The 18,639-nt window shown below is 42.8% G+C and overlaps 1 protein-coding gene across 1 annotated transcript in view; it reads left to right on the forward strand.

Annotated features, from left to right (window-relative positions):
- LOC130585104 (intestine-specific homeobox-like) overlaps positions 1-17,730 on the forward strand; it is a 22,052-nt gene extending 4,322 nt beyond the window's left edge. Inside the window, exons 2-5 of the mRNA XM_057385439.1 lie at positions 1,961-2,203; positions 12,680-12,831; positions 16,690-16,806; positions 17,494-17,730. Coding sequence (XP_057241422.1) covers positions 1,961-2,203; positions 12,680-12,831; positions 16,690-16,806; positions 17,494-17,730 — 749 coding nt within the window. The remainder of the gene's footprint in view (positions 1-1,960; positions 2,204-12,679; positions 12,832-16,689; positions 16,807-17,493) is intronic.
- The last annotated feature ends 909 nt before the right edge of the window (positions 17,731-18,639 follow it).

Consider the following 18,639-nt stretch of genomic DNA (forward strand, 5'->3'; position numbering starts at 1 on the left):
GCACCAGAGAAAACTGCAATGAAAACAGGATTGGGGCTCCTAACGCTCAGCTATGTACTTTAAACTCAGTATCATCTACTTTCAATCTTACTCTCCAGAAAAATTCTGTGATTTATTCAGCCACTTTTTATGGTTCATACTTCTTTGATCTCAAACAACAGATCCTCCCACTCCTTTTCACCAGTTCATAGAGACATTGGCATTTTTCCATCTGCTTAGGACTGTCTTCCATTTCTTCCCTGTTCTTTCTATTTCAGTCTGTAATTATTCTCTCCATGCTCATACATAAATTGTGCTCATCAGTGAGGTATGTGAGCATCTCAGGGAAACATTTTGGGGAGGAAAGGTGTATATAAAGGCAGTAGACATGTGAAAAGTCTTCTATATTTTAGAAAATGCTAATGTCATTCATAGAAAGCTTTAATCACTTCCCATAAGAGCACCTTGCTTAGGTACCCTCACATTTTTTCATTAATGTAGGGTGAAATCATCATCAATTCTGTAACATTATTTTTCACAGCATCACATCTAGCAAAGGATTGTAACTAGTATTTAATTTAGGGATGGAGGACCAAGATAAAAATCCTGGGCTAAGAACCTATGCCAGTACTGRTATCCTCTGATCATCTATTATTTAACCCCTTCCTCATGCTGGTGACCATTCCCAGGTCTATCCTTCTCCTTTATCCCACAAATAYTATTCAAAACCTCACATGTTTTCTTACCAGAAAACCCAAAGTTAGTTGATACTAAAGGAATTAAATKAGTCCAATTTTGCACAGCGTGTCTTAAATGCAGGGGTGGGCCAGGTTTTTAAGGTCCATATGACTGGACACTTGTAATTGTGTTTCAAAGGTTACTCAAAGTTCAAAGTTGAATAGACAGTATTTGAAAAATTACCCTTTATTGAAATGAGGCTTTGGCTAATTTTCAGRGCTCTTATAATTTTGTTGTCTTTATGTAAGTGTCACCGTCTATAAAATTCCTCTTGTGTGGGCTCTTAGCAAGGGCAGAGTCAGAGCTGGGTACTTTGTCTCCAGATGTCACAATTATCATTGCTCCAAAGCTGCTTTCAAATAGAACTTGATGTTTGTTTGGGAAAATAAATCTCTGACAATTCTAAAAAGATGTTTTGCCAATGCCAGAGGTGACAACATATACATATATATGTATGTGAAATATATATTAAAAAGTGGAGTTTCTTCCAGWACAACCTGTAGTGGTTCAACCTGCTGCCATTTAGATAAGAGAGGGGAGAGGGGACCAGCCACCCTGCCAGTGCCTTCCTAGATGTCACCACCATCACCTRTCACAAAGGCAGGTGGGAAATGTTGACAGCCTGGGCAAAAGCTGCCTTTGGAATTGTCCAATGCCTAAATCAGAGCAGCAGGCAGTCTAGATGAAGGAGAAAGGACACATGGACCTGAATTGGGAAAGAAACCCTTTAGCATATTCATTGGCCCGTTTTTCTATAGGGTAGATGTACCTACAGGGAAATTTAAGAAAGGACCAGGCTTTTAAAAGCATTTGGCATCCAGAAAATTCCATGGTGATCTTGCTGACAGATTTTCAGAGCAGCTCAATATCTACTCTCCTTCTGAGTTCTTCAGAAAAGGCAGCCACTAATTTGGATACTGACAGGGAAGCTGAGATTTCTCAGCCATTTGGGTTTGTCTCCTTATTTCTGCAGTTCTTTTTAAAATATCTCCCATAAGGACCATTGAAAGTTTTAAGGTGGAAGAAACCAGAGAGCAGGCTAGATTTGGGGGTCAGATTCACCAAGATCCTGTGTCTGCAACATGGGGTAATCTTGGTATTGAAGAGCAGCACAGAAGGTTTAGGGTAATTATAAATCTGATCAGGTTTGAATGGTACAGAGCACTTTTTWTCAAACAAACTGGAAGGTGCGCTGAGCCATGGTTGCTTTATTCAAAGCTGTCTTGTGCTGTGTTCTTCACAGATKCCAGCAGCAGGAGTCAGTCTGACTGGGACTTCCCTTCAGCCAAAATGCTTCTCCCCACCAAGTGTGCTACACCGTTGGCCAGAGCAAGGAGAGTGCAGGCRACTCAGTGCAGCAGACCTGGAGACAGCCCAGTGTCCATCCTGGGGGAGGACATGGGGCGGGAACGCCTGGAAGGCAAAAGGAAACATGAGGAAGAGGAAGATCAGYTATGTGCTTTCCCAGTGGACCATCCTCTTCATGGTGAGTGCATCTATATCCAGACTTTACACTTCAGTGCCCCAAAACACAACTGTTTTCTTACACCWATGGGCATGGCGATACCAAACATCAGACATCAGAAATGTTTCCATTGGCTGAGTCACAGAGAYRRTTCTTCATTCTTGCCATCAAAAGCYTGAAGAGCCACTCTTTGAGCTGAAGCTCCATCCCAGTCCTACCAATTCTACCAATGTTAGTGRTGGGGACTGCTTGGRGTGTGAGGAGTCCCCACCTTCTGASCCTCACTGCCAKGGTTGTGCAACGCCCATTTCCTGGTAAATGTACATTGCACAACGTGGGGAGAGAGGCTGCTGAGAAAGCTGAGTCAGCTCCATGTGTTCTGTACACCTTGGACCCACTGCAYGGGTGATGGGGAGGTCATCAGCACACACACAGCCAAATTGCCGACGTGAAATTGGTCTGGCAGGATGGGTCAGGCACAGTTTTCAAGCCTGGCCATGTTGGTGGATCTGCTAATTTAATTAGTTATGAGCACTGATAAAGAGCCATCTATCTCAGCCAAAGCACAGGACAATACCAATGTCCTTCTCCAGTATCTTGGACAGACTTTAGGCTAAGCAGGATACATGGTACCTGAACAAGTCAAGTTCCTAACAGACAGATGACAATTAATTTACAGCATGTGACAAAAATTCCTCCAAGTTCTTTGAGTTGGAGGGAAACTAAATGCAGACATTCATACTACACTTCAAAAAACAGGTTTGCAGCATCAGCAGAAAGGTGGTTTTTGCACAGTTTGTTATTATTTACTCCAGGGAAAAGAAGGAGTTTCATTTAAGTCCATTGAGGATCGCAGATGCAGGGTCACTCAGCTGGCTTTCCTGAGATCCACACATCATCCTTGCTYCATACTCTGCAAGCTGGCAGGAGAAACGACTCTTGCTCTGAAATACATTTGAAAGAAAAGCCTTGTTTCTGCCACCTCTGCTATGGTGTACATGAGTCTTGTGACAAGCTGCTGTCACCTCCTCCTGCACGAGACAGCCATCACTTGTGATGGAGAGAAAAGCTTTGTAAGATAACTGGAAATTTTACCTTTCCTCTGCCCTGTAAGCTGAACACAGCTCATGACAGCAGGGCTAATTCATGTTGCCTCCTCACAGACGAGCCAGGGCTGTATGTTATCTGGCACTCAGAATGGCCTCAGAGTTTAAAAGTAGAATATTCACACATGAGGGAGTCCCCAGCCAGGGGGATCACACCAGAGCTGGGAGCTGGCTGTCCTGACTTGGCACTTAGCCTCATTGACCAGCACTGTGGGAGGTACCAGCCTCATCAGCAAAGCAGCGGAGAAAGTCTGTAATTATCTCCACAAAACTGAGCCAAGATGAGCAACCCCTTTCAACGGCAACGTGTATTTTAAAGGCATTTTAAACAAAATCCCTCTGTTCCCTGGTGGCAGTGGGGTTTTGAAGCCAAGCAGAGGTTTAATGATGTGCCATTTTCTACCCTACTGGTTCCTGCAGTTGCCGAGCCTTTGATGGAAACTGGCTGAAGAAGGAGGGAGGATCCTAAAGCACTGGATTGGCATTTTCCCTGTGGCATGCAAACAATGGTGTTTCGGATCCCATTCATGCACTGTGTCATTCCTAGCAGAGAGCTGGAGGCCTGGGTTTAAAATACTTTCCAGGACCTTAATTTTCAGCCTCCTTCCTCCACTTTACATTAGGGGGGGAAGAGCTGGCAGCTCTCTTTCTCCTGCCTGTAGCTGTGGCAGGTTTTACCTTTCCCAGGCAATATGTCAGCAGCAGCACCTTCAGGAAAGGCAGACTGCATCATCCCTGGAAGCAGTCTGTAGTCCTTACAGCTCMAGCTGATAGCAGATTAACTTCTGTTTACACTTTATCGACTCTGGGGTGCTTCAGACATGACTTTGGCATGGCAGCTACTGCTCAGTTAGGGGTCCTGACAAGGCACCTGGGCAGTGCCAAATGCACATAGCATATCCATGGAGTTGTCCCCAGGATCTCTGTCACACCCATACCAGGGATGCCTACAAGCACCGAGGAACAGCCCCAGCCTCAGCAGCAGGAGACCTTTCCGATGGGAAAGATGTCAGAAGCCCTTGGCAAGGCCTTCCCTCACCTCTGTCTCTCAGCACACCTCTGCCCATGCAATACACCTTTATCATTTTTGAGGAAGGGCCCTGGCTCTGTCAAGACACACACATCTATTTAGTAGTCAGGAGACAGGAGAAATCAGGCATGATACACAATCACCTTGGAGGCAGGAGAGCTGAGCTTCAGTGCTTTATTGTATAGGAGGAAGGTGAGTAGGAGGAGGCTGTGACAATAACCTCCTCCATGGGCAGGTGCTCTGAGATAGCAAGAGCACGCTGGCTGTGAGCCTGAGTAGGAATTTGAAGCATATTTTCAGGAAACCTTGWAACAGTCTCCTAAAAATTTTCTTTTCTCACAAAATGACTTCTGCCACTAAGCGGTTCAGAAATGCAGTGTCATTTAAGCTAAATAGATTTATGCCCTTATCACAAACCCACTTGCAGAAAGCAATGCCTCTTGTACTTTGAACTTAAAGGCTGCATTGTAAGCACAAAAGAAGAGCCTTCCTATGCTAGAGACATGCTGACACTGGCATGTCTTAGCTTTGCTAAGCCCTTATTTGAATTTGAGCGCCTTCATTCTGTTTGTTGTATGCTTTCACCTGTGGCTATCTTCATGAAAAGCTCAGCAGAACCTTTTCAGAAAACCTGGATTCCTGGAAAGCAGCATTGATAAAGCCTATTTTAGAAGAAGAAGCAGCATTGATAATTTCTGTTTTACAAAGAGATTATTTTAAAAAAGGACGTACTTTGGAGGTGTAGGTGCAGGCTCTGCTTGGACCAGCTCTCCGTGAGATGAGTCAATGCAGCCCCTTTGCCTTGTGCAGCCACCATCACTGCCAGGGTCTTCAAAACTTCAGAGCAGGMAGGGCAAACTCYTGTACTTGTTGGTCAGCCTCTCAGMAACCTRTGTAAACACCCAAATCCTGAGCTCCCACTTTGCTTTTAACTCAAATTCCTTCTCTGTGTTCTGTGTGACATTACTGAGACTTGGCTTGGCGGTTCAGAAGAGTGGAGCACTGGCTATGAGAGGATAAGATATCCCCATGCCTGCCTGACCTGTGGCAGCTCCTGGTGGAGATGGCCAAGTACAAGATCCCAGCCTAGCCTGGATCCTCATGGGCAATAATTTTGCAATGTCTTTTACACATGCTGGGTCTGACTGTCTGCACAGGGGGGAGTGCACTGTAACTACATCCAAAGGCCAAAGCGTGTGTGTGTGTGCCCAGCAGCGCACATGGATAATGCCAAACGTGGATGATGCCAAACAGCATCACCCTCAGACACTGGTGGATGTGCATTCCCAGCAACAGCATCATCCTCAGACACTGGTGGATGTGCATTCCCAGCAACAGCATCATCCTCAGACACTGGTGGATGTGCATTCTTGTGGGATTTCTTCTCTGGGCAGTAACTCAAGGGCAGCATGGATGGTGCTTCAATAAATGGAGTTCGCTCCTAATTCCATCAGAAACTGAGGGGTTCAGACTTTGAACCACAGGTGGTTCAGAGGTTCATGTTATTTCCTGCAGCTCATGTCTTCATTATTTCCTGTAGAGRAAGCTGCCCTAATTAGTTAACCTCRCCCAAATATTTCCGTGGCAGAAATCCTCTGCACATYGCTAACTGGGAGCTCAGGGGTCTTTTTATTAATCCAACTGTTTTATTGTTATGATAGCATCTGCGATCCCAAAGCATATTGATGAATTTTGGYGGCAATTATCATAAAGACAGCAGAAAGTATAGAGATAATCTCAGTTCTGGAGGAATTCCARTGTAAGTCATGTCCCCTCTGATGGCAGATGGTACTGAAGGCAGTTGCAGACATCTTTAGCTCAGTGTTTATGTTTTCTCTGAAGTCATAAATTCACTTGTACTCTTCATTCCTGGACAATACTGTCAAATCCATGTATCCCTGTGAAACAGCATGGTTTATCTCTCACAGAACAGTCTTTTCCCCAATATGCTGACTTACCTTAATGCATTTTTGAAACATCCAAGAGATAATGAAGCACTGTGTAACATAATCCCAGATAAATATTGGCTGCCCAGAGAATGCCAGTGGGACTGCGAGAAAGGGCACAAGCATCCCATTGTCCTGCAGAACAGAAGGAAACCATTTTAAATGAGAAAAAAAAAAAAAAAGCAGGAGAATAAAAAATGCCTATATATAATTTGGCTGCCATTAGCTATWTATCTGTGTGAATAGTCCCTGCAGCCTTGTGTTTCTAAAGTGCAATGCTCCTCTGTATACACTTGGAAATGCCCCAGATCACTGWCCTTGTTTTGGTGGGTTTTCTTGAGGTATTGTTGAAGGCTGGTTCTTTTTTCCTCCCTCTTTGAAGACTGACTGTTTATAATGACACCCTGGATATTAAATGAAAGGCACAAAACCTGAATCCTTTACTCTCACCCTTTAAACTGTTCACACAGAAGTCTCACTGGTACAAGTAAGCACTGAATGAAGGAAAACTGTCAGCAGCTGGGGACTGTCATTAATTCCTTTTGTGCTGTTCTTCAGGGGTTTTGGGTTTGGAGTTTTATTTACCTGAAGCAAATGTTAACATTCAAGGCTTTCCTCAAGCAGCCCCTTCTTTCCTGGGAAGTTTGTATCCAAAGGGTACATTACACAGGGCCCAGAGGTTAATTTGCTCCTGCTAGTCAAATCTGTRTAATGTGACCACTTGTAAAACTTAGGGCACATCACAGTAAGTTTATTTCAAAGGTCTTAATGGGCATTTATTGGCTTCTCCTAAATTGTCCTGGAACTTTTCATTACATCCCTGGGATATGGTACCATTAATTACTATTCTTTGAAATTGAGGGCAGGTCTTTTACCTACTGTGTTAGCAACTCCTTTATGCTTAAAGGGGAAACAGCAGAAGCAGGGATGAAAATAAACATTCCTGATTGGTGTCTAGATGTTTGCAGGTACAAATAACCCCACAGAGCAGGAATGAAGGAGAAAGCAGGCTGTCTGTGAAACCTGCAATAAGCTCAGCTTTCTCCCAGTTGCAAATGGCTGGTTTGTCACAATGGTGTTGGACCAGRGAGTGTGGGGAGAGTGGTGGGGAAACTGTTTTGTTTGGGAAGAACTGTTACTGGTTTAGGCTGGCCACTGCTTTTAGGATGAGGTTTAATTACAGCTAAACATTCAGTGAAATGGATGTGTCAAGTGTCAAGCTTGAGATTTCTCTGACCTGCATCTACCCCAACCCCACATTGGCCTGAAGGAGTTCATGAAGGTGCAGGCTCTGTAGTCTGGGTACAGACCTGATGGTTTGCTTCACCCTCCAGGTATTCCGCTGGCCACAGGCTGTGCCAGAGTTATGCACAGCTCCGTTTCAGGCAGCAGCATTTGTAAACACCGTCATCAYTTTGCTGGCAGACAGGAAAGGTTAAATTCACCAGGGGCTCAGGCTGATGGTGAGCACGATCCTCCACAACAAASTGTCCGCATGAATGGTTTCATATATCCCATCTGCTCCTTGCCAACTCCTCTGACAAGCAAGACTTAGAAACTCCCCTGACCACCACCGTACAGCCTGCTTAAACAGGCTTCCAGCCTGGTATTTCTAGTATTCCTGCTCACACCCCCTCAAGTCTGTACCTCTCTGCATTTCAGTGTTGCTATCAGGTGATTAGGTAGTGCACTCAGTGCCAGGGTGGAAGCAACTCTCTGTCAAGGAGTTTTGAACTGAAGGRAGGGGGTCAAGGCTTTAAAAGTTCAAGTTGTGCTTCTCTGAATTAACTTTGGCAATGCCTGAACAGCCAGCAGCTGGATGCTAAATGCTCCATTTCACTAGCAGGAGGCTCTATCTGGAGCACATTGTACCTGTCCAATTAGGATCAGTCTCGCTGGCTATGCCAGCTCTTCTTAACAAAGGCTGAAAAACCACTTTAATAAAGATTAGSTACACTGGAATACTCATGCCTAAATATTGCAGCACAAGCTCGTTTGAAAGCCGTGAACCACCTCTTTAACAAGGAGAGGGACTGCCATGGGCACATCTCTGTTCACAGACAATCATGTTTCATCCTGATGCCATCAGCGCTCTGTAATAACTTGAGGTTTTTGCTATGGGGCTGTCTGCCATGAGCAGAATAACACCACAAGAGAGTGACACTCAGAAAAGCCTCAAGAAGGAACTGTCTGGGAGGCCCACATATCTGAATTACAAGGAAGAGAGAGAGGAATTCTCTGAAAAAGGAAAAAAGGGAGAAAACAGAACTTAACGAGATGTAATTAGGCTCTTTTTCAACAACCTGAGTTTCTTTCTGAGAAATAAATGATACAAGTCAACTTTTTTACACAGGAAAAATGTATTTCTGAGGATCTGTAGATCAACTTGAGATCTAGAGCAACTTGCCTGCTTATGTCACTGCTTTCTCCTTGTCAAAGAAGAAGCAGAATCTTTGGATCTGKCTGTCGCATATTATGAGAGGGTATCTGTCCAGAAATGACAGCAAAGACTGCAGCAAGATAAACTGATCCCTCCAGTTTTCATTTACCTAGACTACCTGCTTCAAGGCAAATGTGCCAGCACCGACTTCCAGCCCTTCTGCTGGGTTTTTAATTCCTTTTCCATCCCGAATGCCCCAGTGCAATGAGACCAGCTAGGCTTGATGCAGTCCTACTRCTGATGGGGAAGTGCAAATAGGGGATGCAATTGCAGGGTTCACCCTGAGGCAGCATTTTTCTAGCTGGTTCAGGTATGCAGCTAAGAAACAGCAGTACAASGTGTATCCCAGACTATTTGCCTGTGACAGAAGGTAGTCCTGAAGAAATCTGGCCCAAGTATGGTGTTATTGCAGCTCTACAGATTTTACTTAACAAATCTTTTACAAGCAGTAGTAATCATTGTCTCTTGTATTGATTTGCCCATACCTGTAATATCTTGAAACCATGTGGTACTGGACAGTAGAAATAAGGTGCAATATGCTAAGCTCAAACTGTGTACATAAGCAATTGCAAATCAGATGCTTTGAAGCTGTGCTTAGCTTAAGGCCTTAAATGCCTTAAACTCCATTATTTTTTAGGTAATGAGTATGGAGTGGCTTTACTTCGTGTGCATATTTGGAGGTCAGAGATCACATAATAAAATATGTTGTGAGAGACCTCTGGAGACCACCTTGTCCAACCCCAAATCTAAGAAGGGTCAGCTTAAATCAGGTGTCTTAGGCCTTTCTCCAGCCAAGTGTAGAGTATCTGCAAGGGCTGAGACTTCACAGCCTCTCCTGGCCCATGTCAGATTACCCTCACAATGAAAACATTTTTACCTGTTATGTAATCAGAATTTKCCCTGCTGCAGCTTGTAGTCATTGATCTCATCCTTCCACTGTGCACTTTCAAGAAGAATCTCTACTCGTACAAGTTCCTATGTTCCAACTCGCTCCAAGCCTGACCTCGTAATAAAGCAGATCTGCAGAGGACAAATGAGCCTGACMGTGAATTTAAAGGAGCTATACTGCTTTATCAGCTGGGAGAATCTCGCCCTCCCAATGTCAACAGTAAGGCAATGTATAGACAGCTGTATCTCTAAGCATCTCAAAATGCTGACATATTTAGCTGCCTGGTATTTTCAGGCTTGGTTTCAGCTGTCAGCTAACCTGCAAATGACTTTCACAGAGCAAAAAAGCACACTTGAATATCCCCAGCTTTTACATAAAAAATAGCTCAGGAAACTCAGACAGACTTTTATTTCCCCGGAGACTCTGGAGCCACGTTTGAAAAGCCAAAGTTACACTTCCAACACTTCCTAGTTTTATATCTTCCACCCACATTCTTTATTAGACTGTAATTCTGAATGCTGTTGTTTGCTATGGGATCTCTAAGCTGAGGTCCCAAGGCAAAGGGAACTATCAAAGCTGCAGTCAGAAAAGTTTTCATCTTGCAGAGAAAATGTTAACATGGAGTCCCAGAAAATGTTAACATGGAGTCCCAGATTGTTTGCATTTCTTAATAGTTTTTTAAAAATTCAAAATAGAACGACTGCTTACTCATAGAAAAAAATGCACTTTTCTAGATTTTCTGCTGGTAGACACCATCACTAGTTCACAGGAATCTATTTTGTTAGCAACTTAATTTCATTTCTAGTCAAAATTGAAGTTTGTCCTTCAGTCTCTACTGGCTCACAACTGACCTAATGTTACTGTATTTTGTTCAATCTGACGAGTTTCAGCTGTGAAAAGTCTGGGCTTCTGAGCACTGTTTAGACTCTCATGTTATGTAAGAGTCTCRTCTGTAAAACAGTTCACCTTTCTTGGAGGAAAAATGTGGAGGATGAAAAGTGAACTAATAGGGAGTTTCTTTTGCCCATCACCAAGTTATCTGGATCATTTTCACCCCAAAGAAGCTGGTATGAAACACCAGAAACTCCTGTGCCTGTTCTCTCTGCAGCCACGTTCTCTGGTCCTGGACACTTCTCAGGTACCAGTGGGACAAACTACAGTAAACCACAGCAGGTGTGAGGTGAAAATCCTCCAAACAAGAAACACCATTATGAAATGGGATCCCTGTRTTACCCACAGGGGGTGGAGTGCCCTGACATTCCTCCTCAATCAATATAARTATCAGCACTGATAATTGCCTTTTCCTGCATGTAACACTAACAATCCCCCCTGGATTGCAGTCATCTTTTGAGAAGGTTCAAGTAGACACAATCAGGGCTTCTTAGGAGAAGGTGCCTACTCCTACCTTCAGCATAAATACACAAAAATATTTCTCACTTCAAATCCCTGCTCCAGTAGTACCAGCAAGATCCAGCAAAAATAACATTTTTCTCTTCAGTCTGAAGCCAGTGCTGCAGTTTAATGAGGAGTACTTTGATAGGCTGGTGAAAAGTCTAATGATACAGATTTAACTGTGTTGGACATCAACTTTATTAGGTTGTTTCTGAGACATGGTAGTATTGACAGTGTTTATGATAAATGACACTCCTCAGTTATTCTTGCATGACTGGTTTCCTTTCAAAGTCCCCAAAAGGCTGAGAAAAGATGATATATTCTCAATGGTGTCGTGTCCCAGGCTCCTTTGTACCAAGCTGACGATCAGAATATTTTAATCCTTATTTTCTGTGTCAACAGAGTCACAATGAGGTTTCGATTATGGAATGAAAAATGTCATTTTCTGGTTGGCACAGAGCCCAGTTTATATTGGTGTTTAGTTACATTTTCAGTGTTTTAGCCCTCCAAAGGCAGAGCGTATGCCAATGGTTGAACTAAAAGGGGGTAAAAGGGTACCAAGTCTCTTTGAGGGGCTAAGCTAACCTTGCSTGGTTAATCGTTCCCATTACAGAGAGTATGCCTCTGCTTACATAGTATGAATTGTTAGTTGGCATGAGACTATGGAAGACCAAAAGCAGCCATTGAGAATAGCAATTTTCTCTAACAACATGGTTTCACTGACAATTGCTTCAGGTCACTGAGTAGCAAGCTCATCATAATCACTAAAATAGTATTAGAATTTTTATGCACCTATCAGATGCAGTTTTCCAAGCTCAGTAGAAAAAAACCCTGTGACTCACAAGGCTTTGGGCATGACTTTTTGTGCTGCTCATTCAATGTCAGCTGGAAGATACTCCATTTGTGCATAAGACTCCAGCCTTGGGACAAGGCTGCTGTTTTCTTGTTTTCTCCTCTTTGCAAGACCTTCAACATCATTTCAGAGCAACAGAGACCTCACTCTAACTTCCACCAAGCGCTCTGCAGAGTTCATGATCTAAATAAGATACCCTGGTGTGGGAGGGCATTTTCAAAACATTATAGCGGTGTTGAGGGAAGTCCTTTGTGTCATCACAGGTGAAGCAGTGGAGAAGTCTATGAGTCTCCTAAGGAATTCACAGCACCTAAACTTCCCCGTGGACTTTAAGGCTCTGTTCTTAAGTCCTTTAGGTTAAGCTTGTTTAGAAAGCCCCTGTACCACAATGGTGCAATCAGAAAAGTAATTTTTCTATGTACCTGCAAAGTTAAACTGCTGGCTATCCCTGCTGCTGAAGGAATGGCATGGGAAGCGAACTGAAGTCAGTCAGGAGTCAGTGGTTGATCCAGCACGGAAGGACTTTGATGACCAACTCAATGCAGGGCTTAAGTGGTTAAAATGCTTATGGGTTTGTAGCTGTTGACATGCAGTGGATCCATGGAATTAGCACTGCAAATGGACACTTTTGACTCATTCTTTAAATGATAAAAGAGTTCATTCACATTCTCTGCTGGGTCAGGGGCCAGTCATCTATGATAAGTAAGTAAATTTCTAAAAGGTACTGTAGAYGCCATCCCAATTGCAGAGCAATTTACAGAAATTGCTGGATCTCTGAATCTTCTTGTGGTCCTGCAGCCTTTTCCTGTAAAAGGTAATACATCTTTCCTCATTTTCACAGCTGAGAGGAAAGGGAAACGGAGAATCCGAACAACGTTCACGGCTGAGCAGCTCCAGGAACTGGAAAAAACTTTCCAAGTGACTCACTATCCAGATGTCCATATTCGCAATCAACTGGCAGCCAAGATAAACCTCCCAGAAGCCAGAGTTCAGGTAGAGTGTCTCCAAAAGGTTGTGTTCACTGCAATGCATTCATTATTTGGAGTGCATTCTTAATAGTTTATGCCTGGGTGACAATGCTAATGAAATAYGTGACCTCTCTCTTACCCTACAGATGAGGGCAGTACCACTGTTCTACAAATAGGGAAAGAAGTATTTGTCACCCAGCTGTGACTAACCAAATGGAATTAATCCAAGGGTTAACAGGAGCTCCAACCATACTAAATGCATAGCAAATAGGAGTTACAGATGGTTATGAGCAACCTGTTGGACTCTGAAGCGACAGAGCGGCCATTTATGAAAATATTTATTAATCATTTATCAACCGTTTATAGGCTAATATTCATCCAGTACAAACTGTCATCCACATCCATCTTCCACGGGGTCTCAAAAAATGTGAAAATAGTTGCCAAAATGGAAGTACTTCATGGTGTTCTGTATTTTGATATCACAGGCTATAAATGCCCTGGCTGTAAATTGAACGCACAGAAACTAATCCAGTTTCCCCCAGTAGTAATACARTCTTGCTGACTGTGCAAAAATTGACCCCAAATGCTTACTGCATATGAAATGTGCCACGATAAAATATACATACCACTCTCTATTGGCATTTGGTGTTGCCTACCAGGCACTGTTGTGATAATTTTTGCATGAAGCAGTTTCTSCTCTTGCCTCAATGCTATATAGTCATTGCACTTCTTTGCATATATCCCTCTCTAGCAATCAAAGTTCAACACAGAGCAGTTTATTAACCATGACATTCCTGGAACTATTGGCTAGCCATGATGATATTGCTTCATCATTAGGTGACAGGGAGAATTAGACCTGCACAGCCACAATATGCCTGTTAGCAATACCAGTGCACCAGCAATGCATTTCTGATGGCATAAAACACAAAAAGGGCTACCAGGCAGTGTTTTGAGCAATGAATCACATGAAAGATCAGGATATTTTTCTGTTTAAAAAATTGTTTAATATCTGTATAGGGAAAAGTCAAAATTAATTACTCTGGGAAACATCAGCGTGAGATACAAATAAAAGAAGAAGTCCCTCATGTATGAAGTGTAGATGGCAAATTCCCAATTCAGACAGTGTTACACATGACACAGGAAATTCTGTGTTTGACCTCATCCTGGCTGATAAAGGGAAGTCAGCCCCAGAGCTAAAAATTAGCAGTAACTTAGGTTCGAGCTACAAGTTATAATTTTTATTGACTGCATTTATCATACATRAATCACATAACATGCAGAGGACTTGCAGGTGCTCTTGCTACTTTGAAATAATAGTTTTGACAAAGCTAAAAGCTTCATGTAAGTCAAATCACCTCAACAATGTAATTTAACTGGGGAAAAAGTAAGTGAACAAGCATTGGGTTACCAAATGAAACTCTATAACTATTTCTATAACAAGAAAAATCTTGTCTTCCAATCAAGAAAAAAGTTATGATTACTGTGTAACAGCTGAAGTGGATAGATGAAATTTTATAACTGCATGTGTTATACAGAAAAAATTTAAGAATCCGGGATGAGTAAACATTAGAAACAAGAAATTATAAAAAAAAATGAATAAGCAAAGCAGGAGGGTGCAGGCYAAAGCTTTGGTCAGAAAAATTAAGGATCAAGAACTCAATAAAAGTTGATTAAGAACAAAAAAACAAAATGCAAAGTGATCAGTTATATTGATCTGTTAGTTTATAGAAACAGTTGGACTGTCAAGGATAATGCATAGATGGCAAACATGTTCAGTCATAATTTCTGCTCTGTCCTTGGAAATGTGTCAGGTAGGGCAGTAACACTTTCCATAAGGACAATGTTGAACAGCAGCTGCTACAGACAGATAKTTTTGAATCCACACATCAAAGTAACTTACCTCCAGTGGTTCCTAAAAAGCTTCTTGAGAAGCAGTTTGTGTCATCAGTGTTGATATTTAACCAGTTCTGGAGCACGAGAGACATTCCATTCCAGGGGTTTTGGAGAACTCTAAACCAGTTCTGTCAGTATTTAAAGGGTAAACAGGACAACCAGACAATGACKAGCCTGACAGTCAAACATTGATTTTTGGCAAAACAGAGAAAAAGACTTTATGACTCTCTGTTCATGAAGAGTTAAAGAAAAGATAATATATYTAATGCTTATCAACACTGGTTTATGAAAATAGCCACTGCCAAACTCATCTTTTTTTATTATGAGATTATTAGTGACAGTTTTAAACTGAAAGAAGATACATTTACTTTGTAWAAGGAAGAAATTCTTTGTGGTGAGATTGAAAAGACACTGAAAAGATTACTCAGAGATGCTGTGGGTGTTTTATCACTGGAAGTGTTCAGTCAGGTTGAATGGGGCTTTGAGCAACCTGGTCTGGGAAAGATGACCCTGCCCACWGCAGAGAGGTTGGAACTATATCTTCTTTAAAAGATGCATTCCAACCAAGAGCAGTCTGTGGTTCTATGATTCTGTGTATTTGGTTGATAAAGGTACAATATCTGTGGTAGACAGAGCATGAGGAATAGGTTTAAAACACAATAAGAAGAACTCATGGTGAGCATTGAAAAATCATTTTAGACGTAAGGGTGCTGGAGAGCTGGTTGGGCAAAAAAGAGCAGTTTGGTCTGRGAAATGCTAAAAGCTTTGCTTTTCTTTTAAATAAAGTAAGTCCATGAAGTAAGGACTTTATCCCACGTGCTGGTTTTAGAAGGAGCATTTCAGAGACAGAATGTTGAGTGCCTCCTTTGCCCTCTATCACTCCGTGAGTGTTAAGTGGTGCTGTTTCACCATATATAACTCCTGTGTGGTAGAAAGGGAATGGAGACGTTCATACAGACTAAGCAGTTTCCACAMTCATGTAAACCCAGATAAACAAAACTGTCCTTTCAGTAACCTCAGATACTTCTATCAGCAAATACAGCAGCTAACTATCAGCAATATAGCAAAGGGCTCCTGACATTCCATTACTTCCTGGGTGAAACACACAGAAATAATTGAGCTGCTCATTATTTGGCTTAAAATACATGTGTACTTACATCCAATAGCACCTGACTTCAATAGCTCACACTTCATGTTCATGTGAACCACTTGCTTACATTCAAACAGCAAGTCCCTCAGCAAGCTAGAAACTACAGTTGAAGAGGGCTTCAACTTTTGACAGCAATGCAGCAAGATGCAAAACTGCAGCTGCACAATAAATACATGTATGACTCTGTCAGAAGGCAGACTGGTCAAATCAGCTGACAGACGAAAGGAATTCTCCTGAGAAAATTAGTTGTCTGTTTTGCAGTGCAAAAGAGATGGCAGTTAACATACTCAGATTGCTGAGCATCCCCTTGGGTCTTTCACTTAGGTCCCTTACATGAATTTCCAAATGCTACCAGCTAAATAAAGGTAGAACCCTGTTACTACGTCTCCACTGGTGGCACACTTTATTGCAGCSCAGCCAAACATCTAGGTGGATCTTTTCTCAGTCCGTTTACTTGGATATAAGGTGAAAAATGTCACACTTTCTGGGGAAACCAGAATGCTGTGTGCACTGAGCACTGCACAGTTTTGACCACAGAAGGATCTGCCTTCCACAGAGAGCCCTGGAAAACCTGCTATACACTCTTTCCTTGAACAGGCTGATCCTATTTCTTCTGTGAGCCACAATAGAAAACAGGCTATCATGGTAGTTCAGAGACCCCACATGATATGCAAAGTGTGAAAACTGCTCTGTCAAACCCAGTGGTTTGCTTTAGATTTGGCCCCTGGTTCTGCTGAACTAGAAGTCAATATTTTCTGATGCTCAGAGAATAGGAAAAGTAGTTGGTTGAGAGAAATTACTCCTTCATATTCAGTTAATTTCTTTCCTGCCTTTATACAGATTTGGTTCCAAAATCAGCGAGCAAAATGGAGGAAACATGAAAAATTTGGCAACTTTGGTGGCCTTCAGCATTTGACAGAAGTTGATTTCATTCCTGCTTCCAAGTCAGACATCRCAGTGAGTATTGGACACTTTGTATAAAGCCACTAAGAGAGAGACAGCTATCCTCCACCAGGTAATCACTTTACCAGTAATCACATGGGACTATCACAGAGAAGGAGCCCTGGAAAATTCAAAAATGCAATTTGATGACAAGAAATCACAGCAAATCTGATCAAATGACACTTCTCTTCATAGAATTAAACCTTTTTGGTAAATATGCTGTGAGGTGTCTCTYGTAGAGGGTGATCCTTCCCCATTTTGCTTCTAAATCACTTCTCTGTAAATCATACTTTGATTCAAAATGTCTTTATCATCAGAAATTTCCTGAAAAGGCGGAAATAACATTTCAGCCACAAAGTCATGTTCCTTTACAGACAGCATCTTTTTACAATGTCYACCCTTGGTTAGGCTGACCAGCACTTTTTGCCCTTGACCTATGCTTTAGCAGTCCAGGACTGTTAATGTTATTTAGACTGGCACAAAGGCTCTTCCCCTAACAGGAGTTTTTTCATGGCTAGAAAAAAGGGTATTTTGCCTTGTGYCCTGGGTGACAACAAACCAATGGGGTTTTAGGAAATCTATTTTCCTAAACTTTTCTTCTTCATTTCTGAGCCCTGGTGAAACAAATGAGGTTGATTGTAAATTTTATCTGAATAGAAGTCCACACTGATTCACCTGAGACTACGCTTTTATTCTTGAAAGGCTCCAAGCTTGATGCCAAGAAAGTTCTCCGCTTCCTTTCCTGCTGTGGGGTTCTACTCACCGCTGCMAGGACAGCTGCCGACTGCCCGGCTGCCCAGCGCGCTCCCCTTCGCTCCCCACCACGTGCAGCTGCTGCCCTTCCCCAAACCATACCTGCTCCTCAATGTCCTCCCCTCCTACAGCTCACTGCCGCCCCACAAGCTGGAACGGAGCAGTGTCTGTGCCAGCTTCACATAGAGGAGGACACGGGGCAGCGGGGGCTTCGAGGATGCCTTTGTCCCCTTGTCCTCCACAGAGGTGTGTGATTCCTCTCCTGGAACAAACCCGCTGTGACGAGGGGTGACTGCGCTGTGAGGTCACCACATTGTGGGACTGCTGCCAGGAGCTGCCCCAGCCTGAGGAACGTGGGCAAAAGCCACCAAGGACCAGAAAGGAGCTCCTCATCTCCTTGAGGAGCCGCACACTCCGTGGGATCCCAACCCTTCAACTGAGAGCCTCTCCCTAGTGGGACAGTGCAGCCCTGCAAAAGGACTGGGATTTTACTCAGCCAGACTTTGGAGGACCCTATTGCACTGATGCCTTGGGGCAGGAAAGATCCCTGGGATAAAGTGTGCGTAGCCCTAAGGTACAGGCAAAAGKGCTTTTCTCTGCAAGTTTGGGTCACTTTCCTCATACACATTCATCCTCATGTACTGGGGCATTGCAAAGAACATGTTTAGGTCAAAAATCAAACTTTTAAGATACTTTTTCTTTTTTTCCCAAGTACTCAGTGAGGGCGGGCAGCAGGGTTTGATGTCTGTCTGTGTTTTTGACTTGAATAAAGGGACACAAATACAATCTGAGCTGAAATGTGACAGTCTGAGCTCTGGATTTGGTACCACAAGTCTCTGGGGGCAAGAGAATTCTTCAGCTGGTTAATTAAAATGCTTATGAGGAAGCTTCTCATTTTTTGACCTAAATTAAGAAAGCTCCAAAACTCCCCCAGAAACAATAACAAAAAGAGACAGCCTGAGTTTAATCTGCTCTGCCTAATAGGATGATTTGACCCCACCATTTAGTTTAATTGAAGATAAATAATGACATCGGCCTGCCCACTTACAAAATGTCTCAGTCCTTATTATTTACATAATACCCATCTCCTTCYAG

This window comes from Malurus melanocephalus, unplaced genomic scaffold (genome assembly GCF_030028575.1).
Source record: "Malurus melanocephalus ecotype Western Australia unplaced genomic scaffold, MMel_1.1 scaffold_16, whole genome shotgun sequence".
NCBI classification, from domain to species: domain Eukaryota; kingdom Metazoa; phylum Chordata; class Aves; order Passeriformes; family Maluridae; genus Malurus; species Malurus melanocephalus.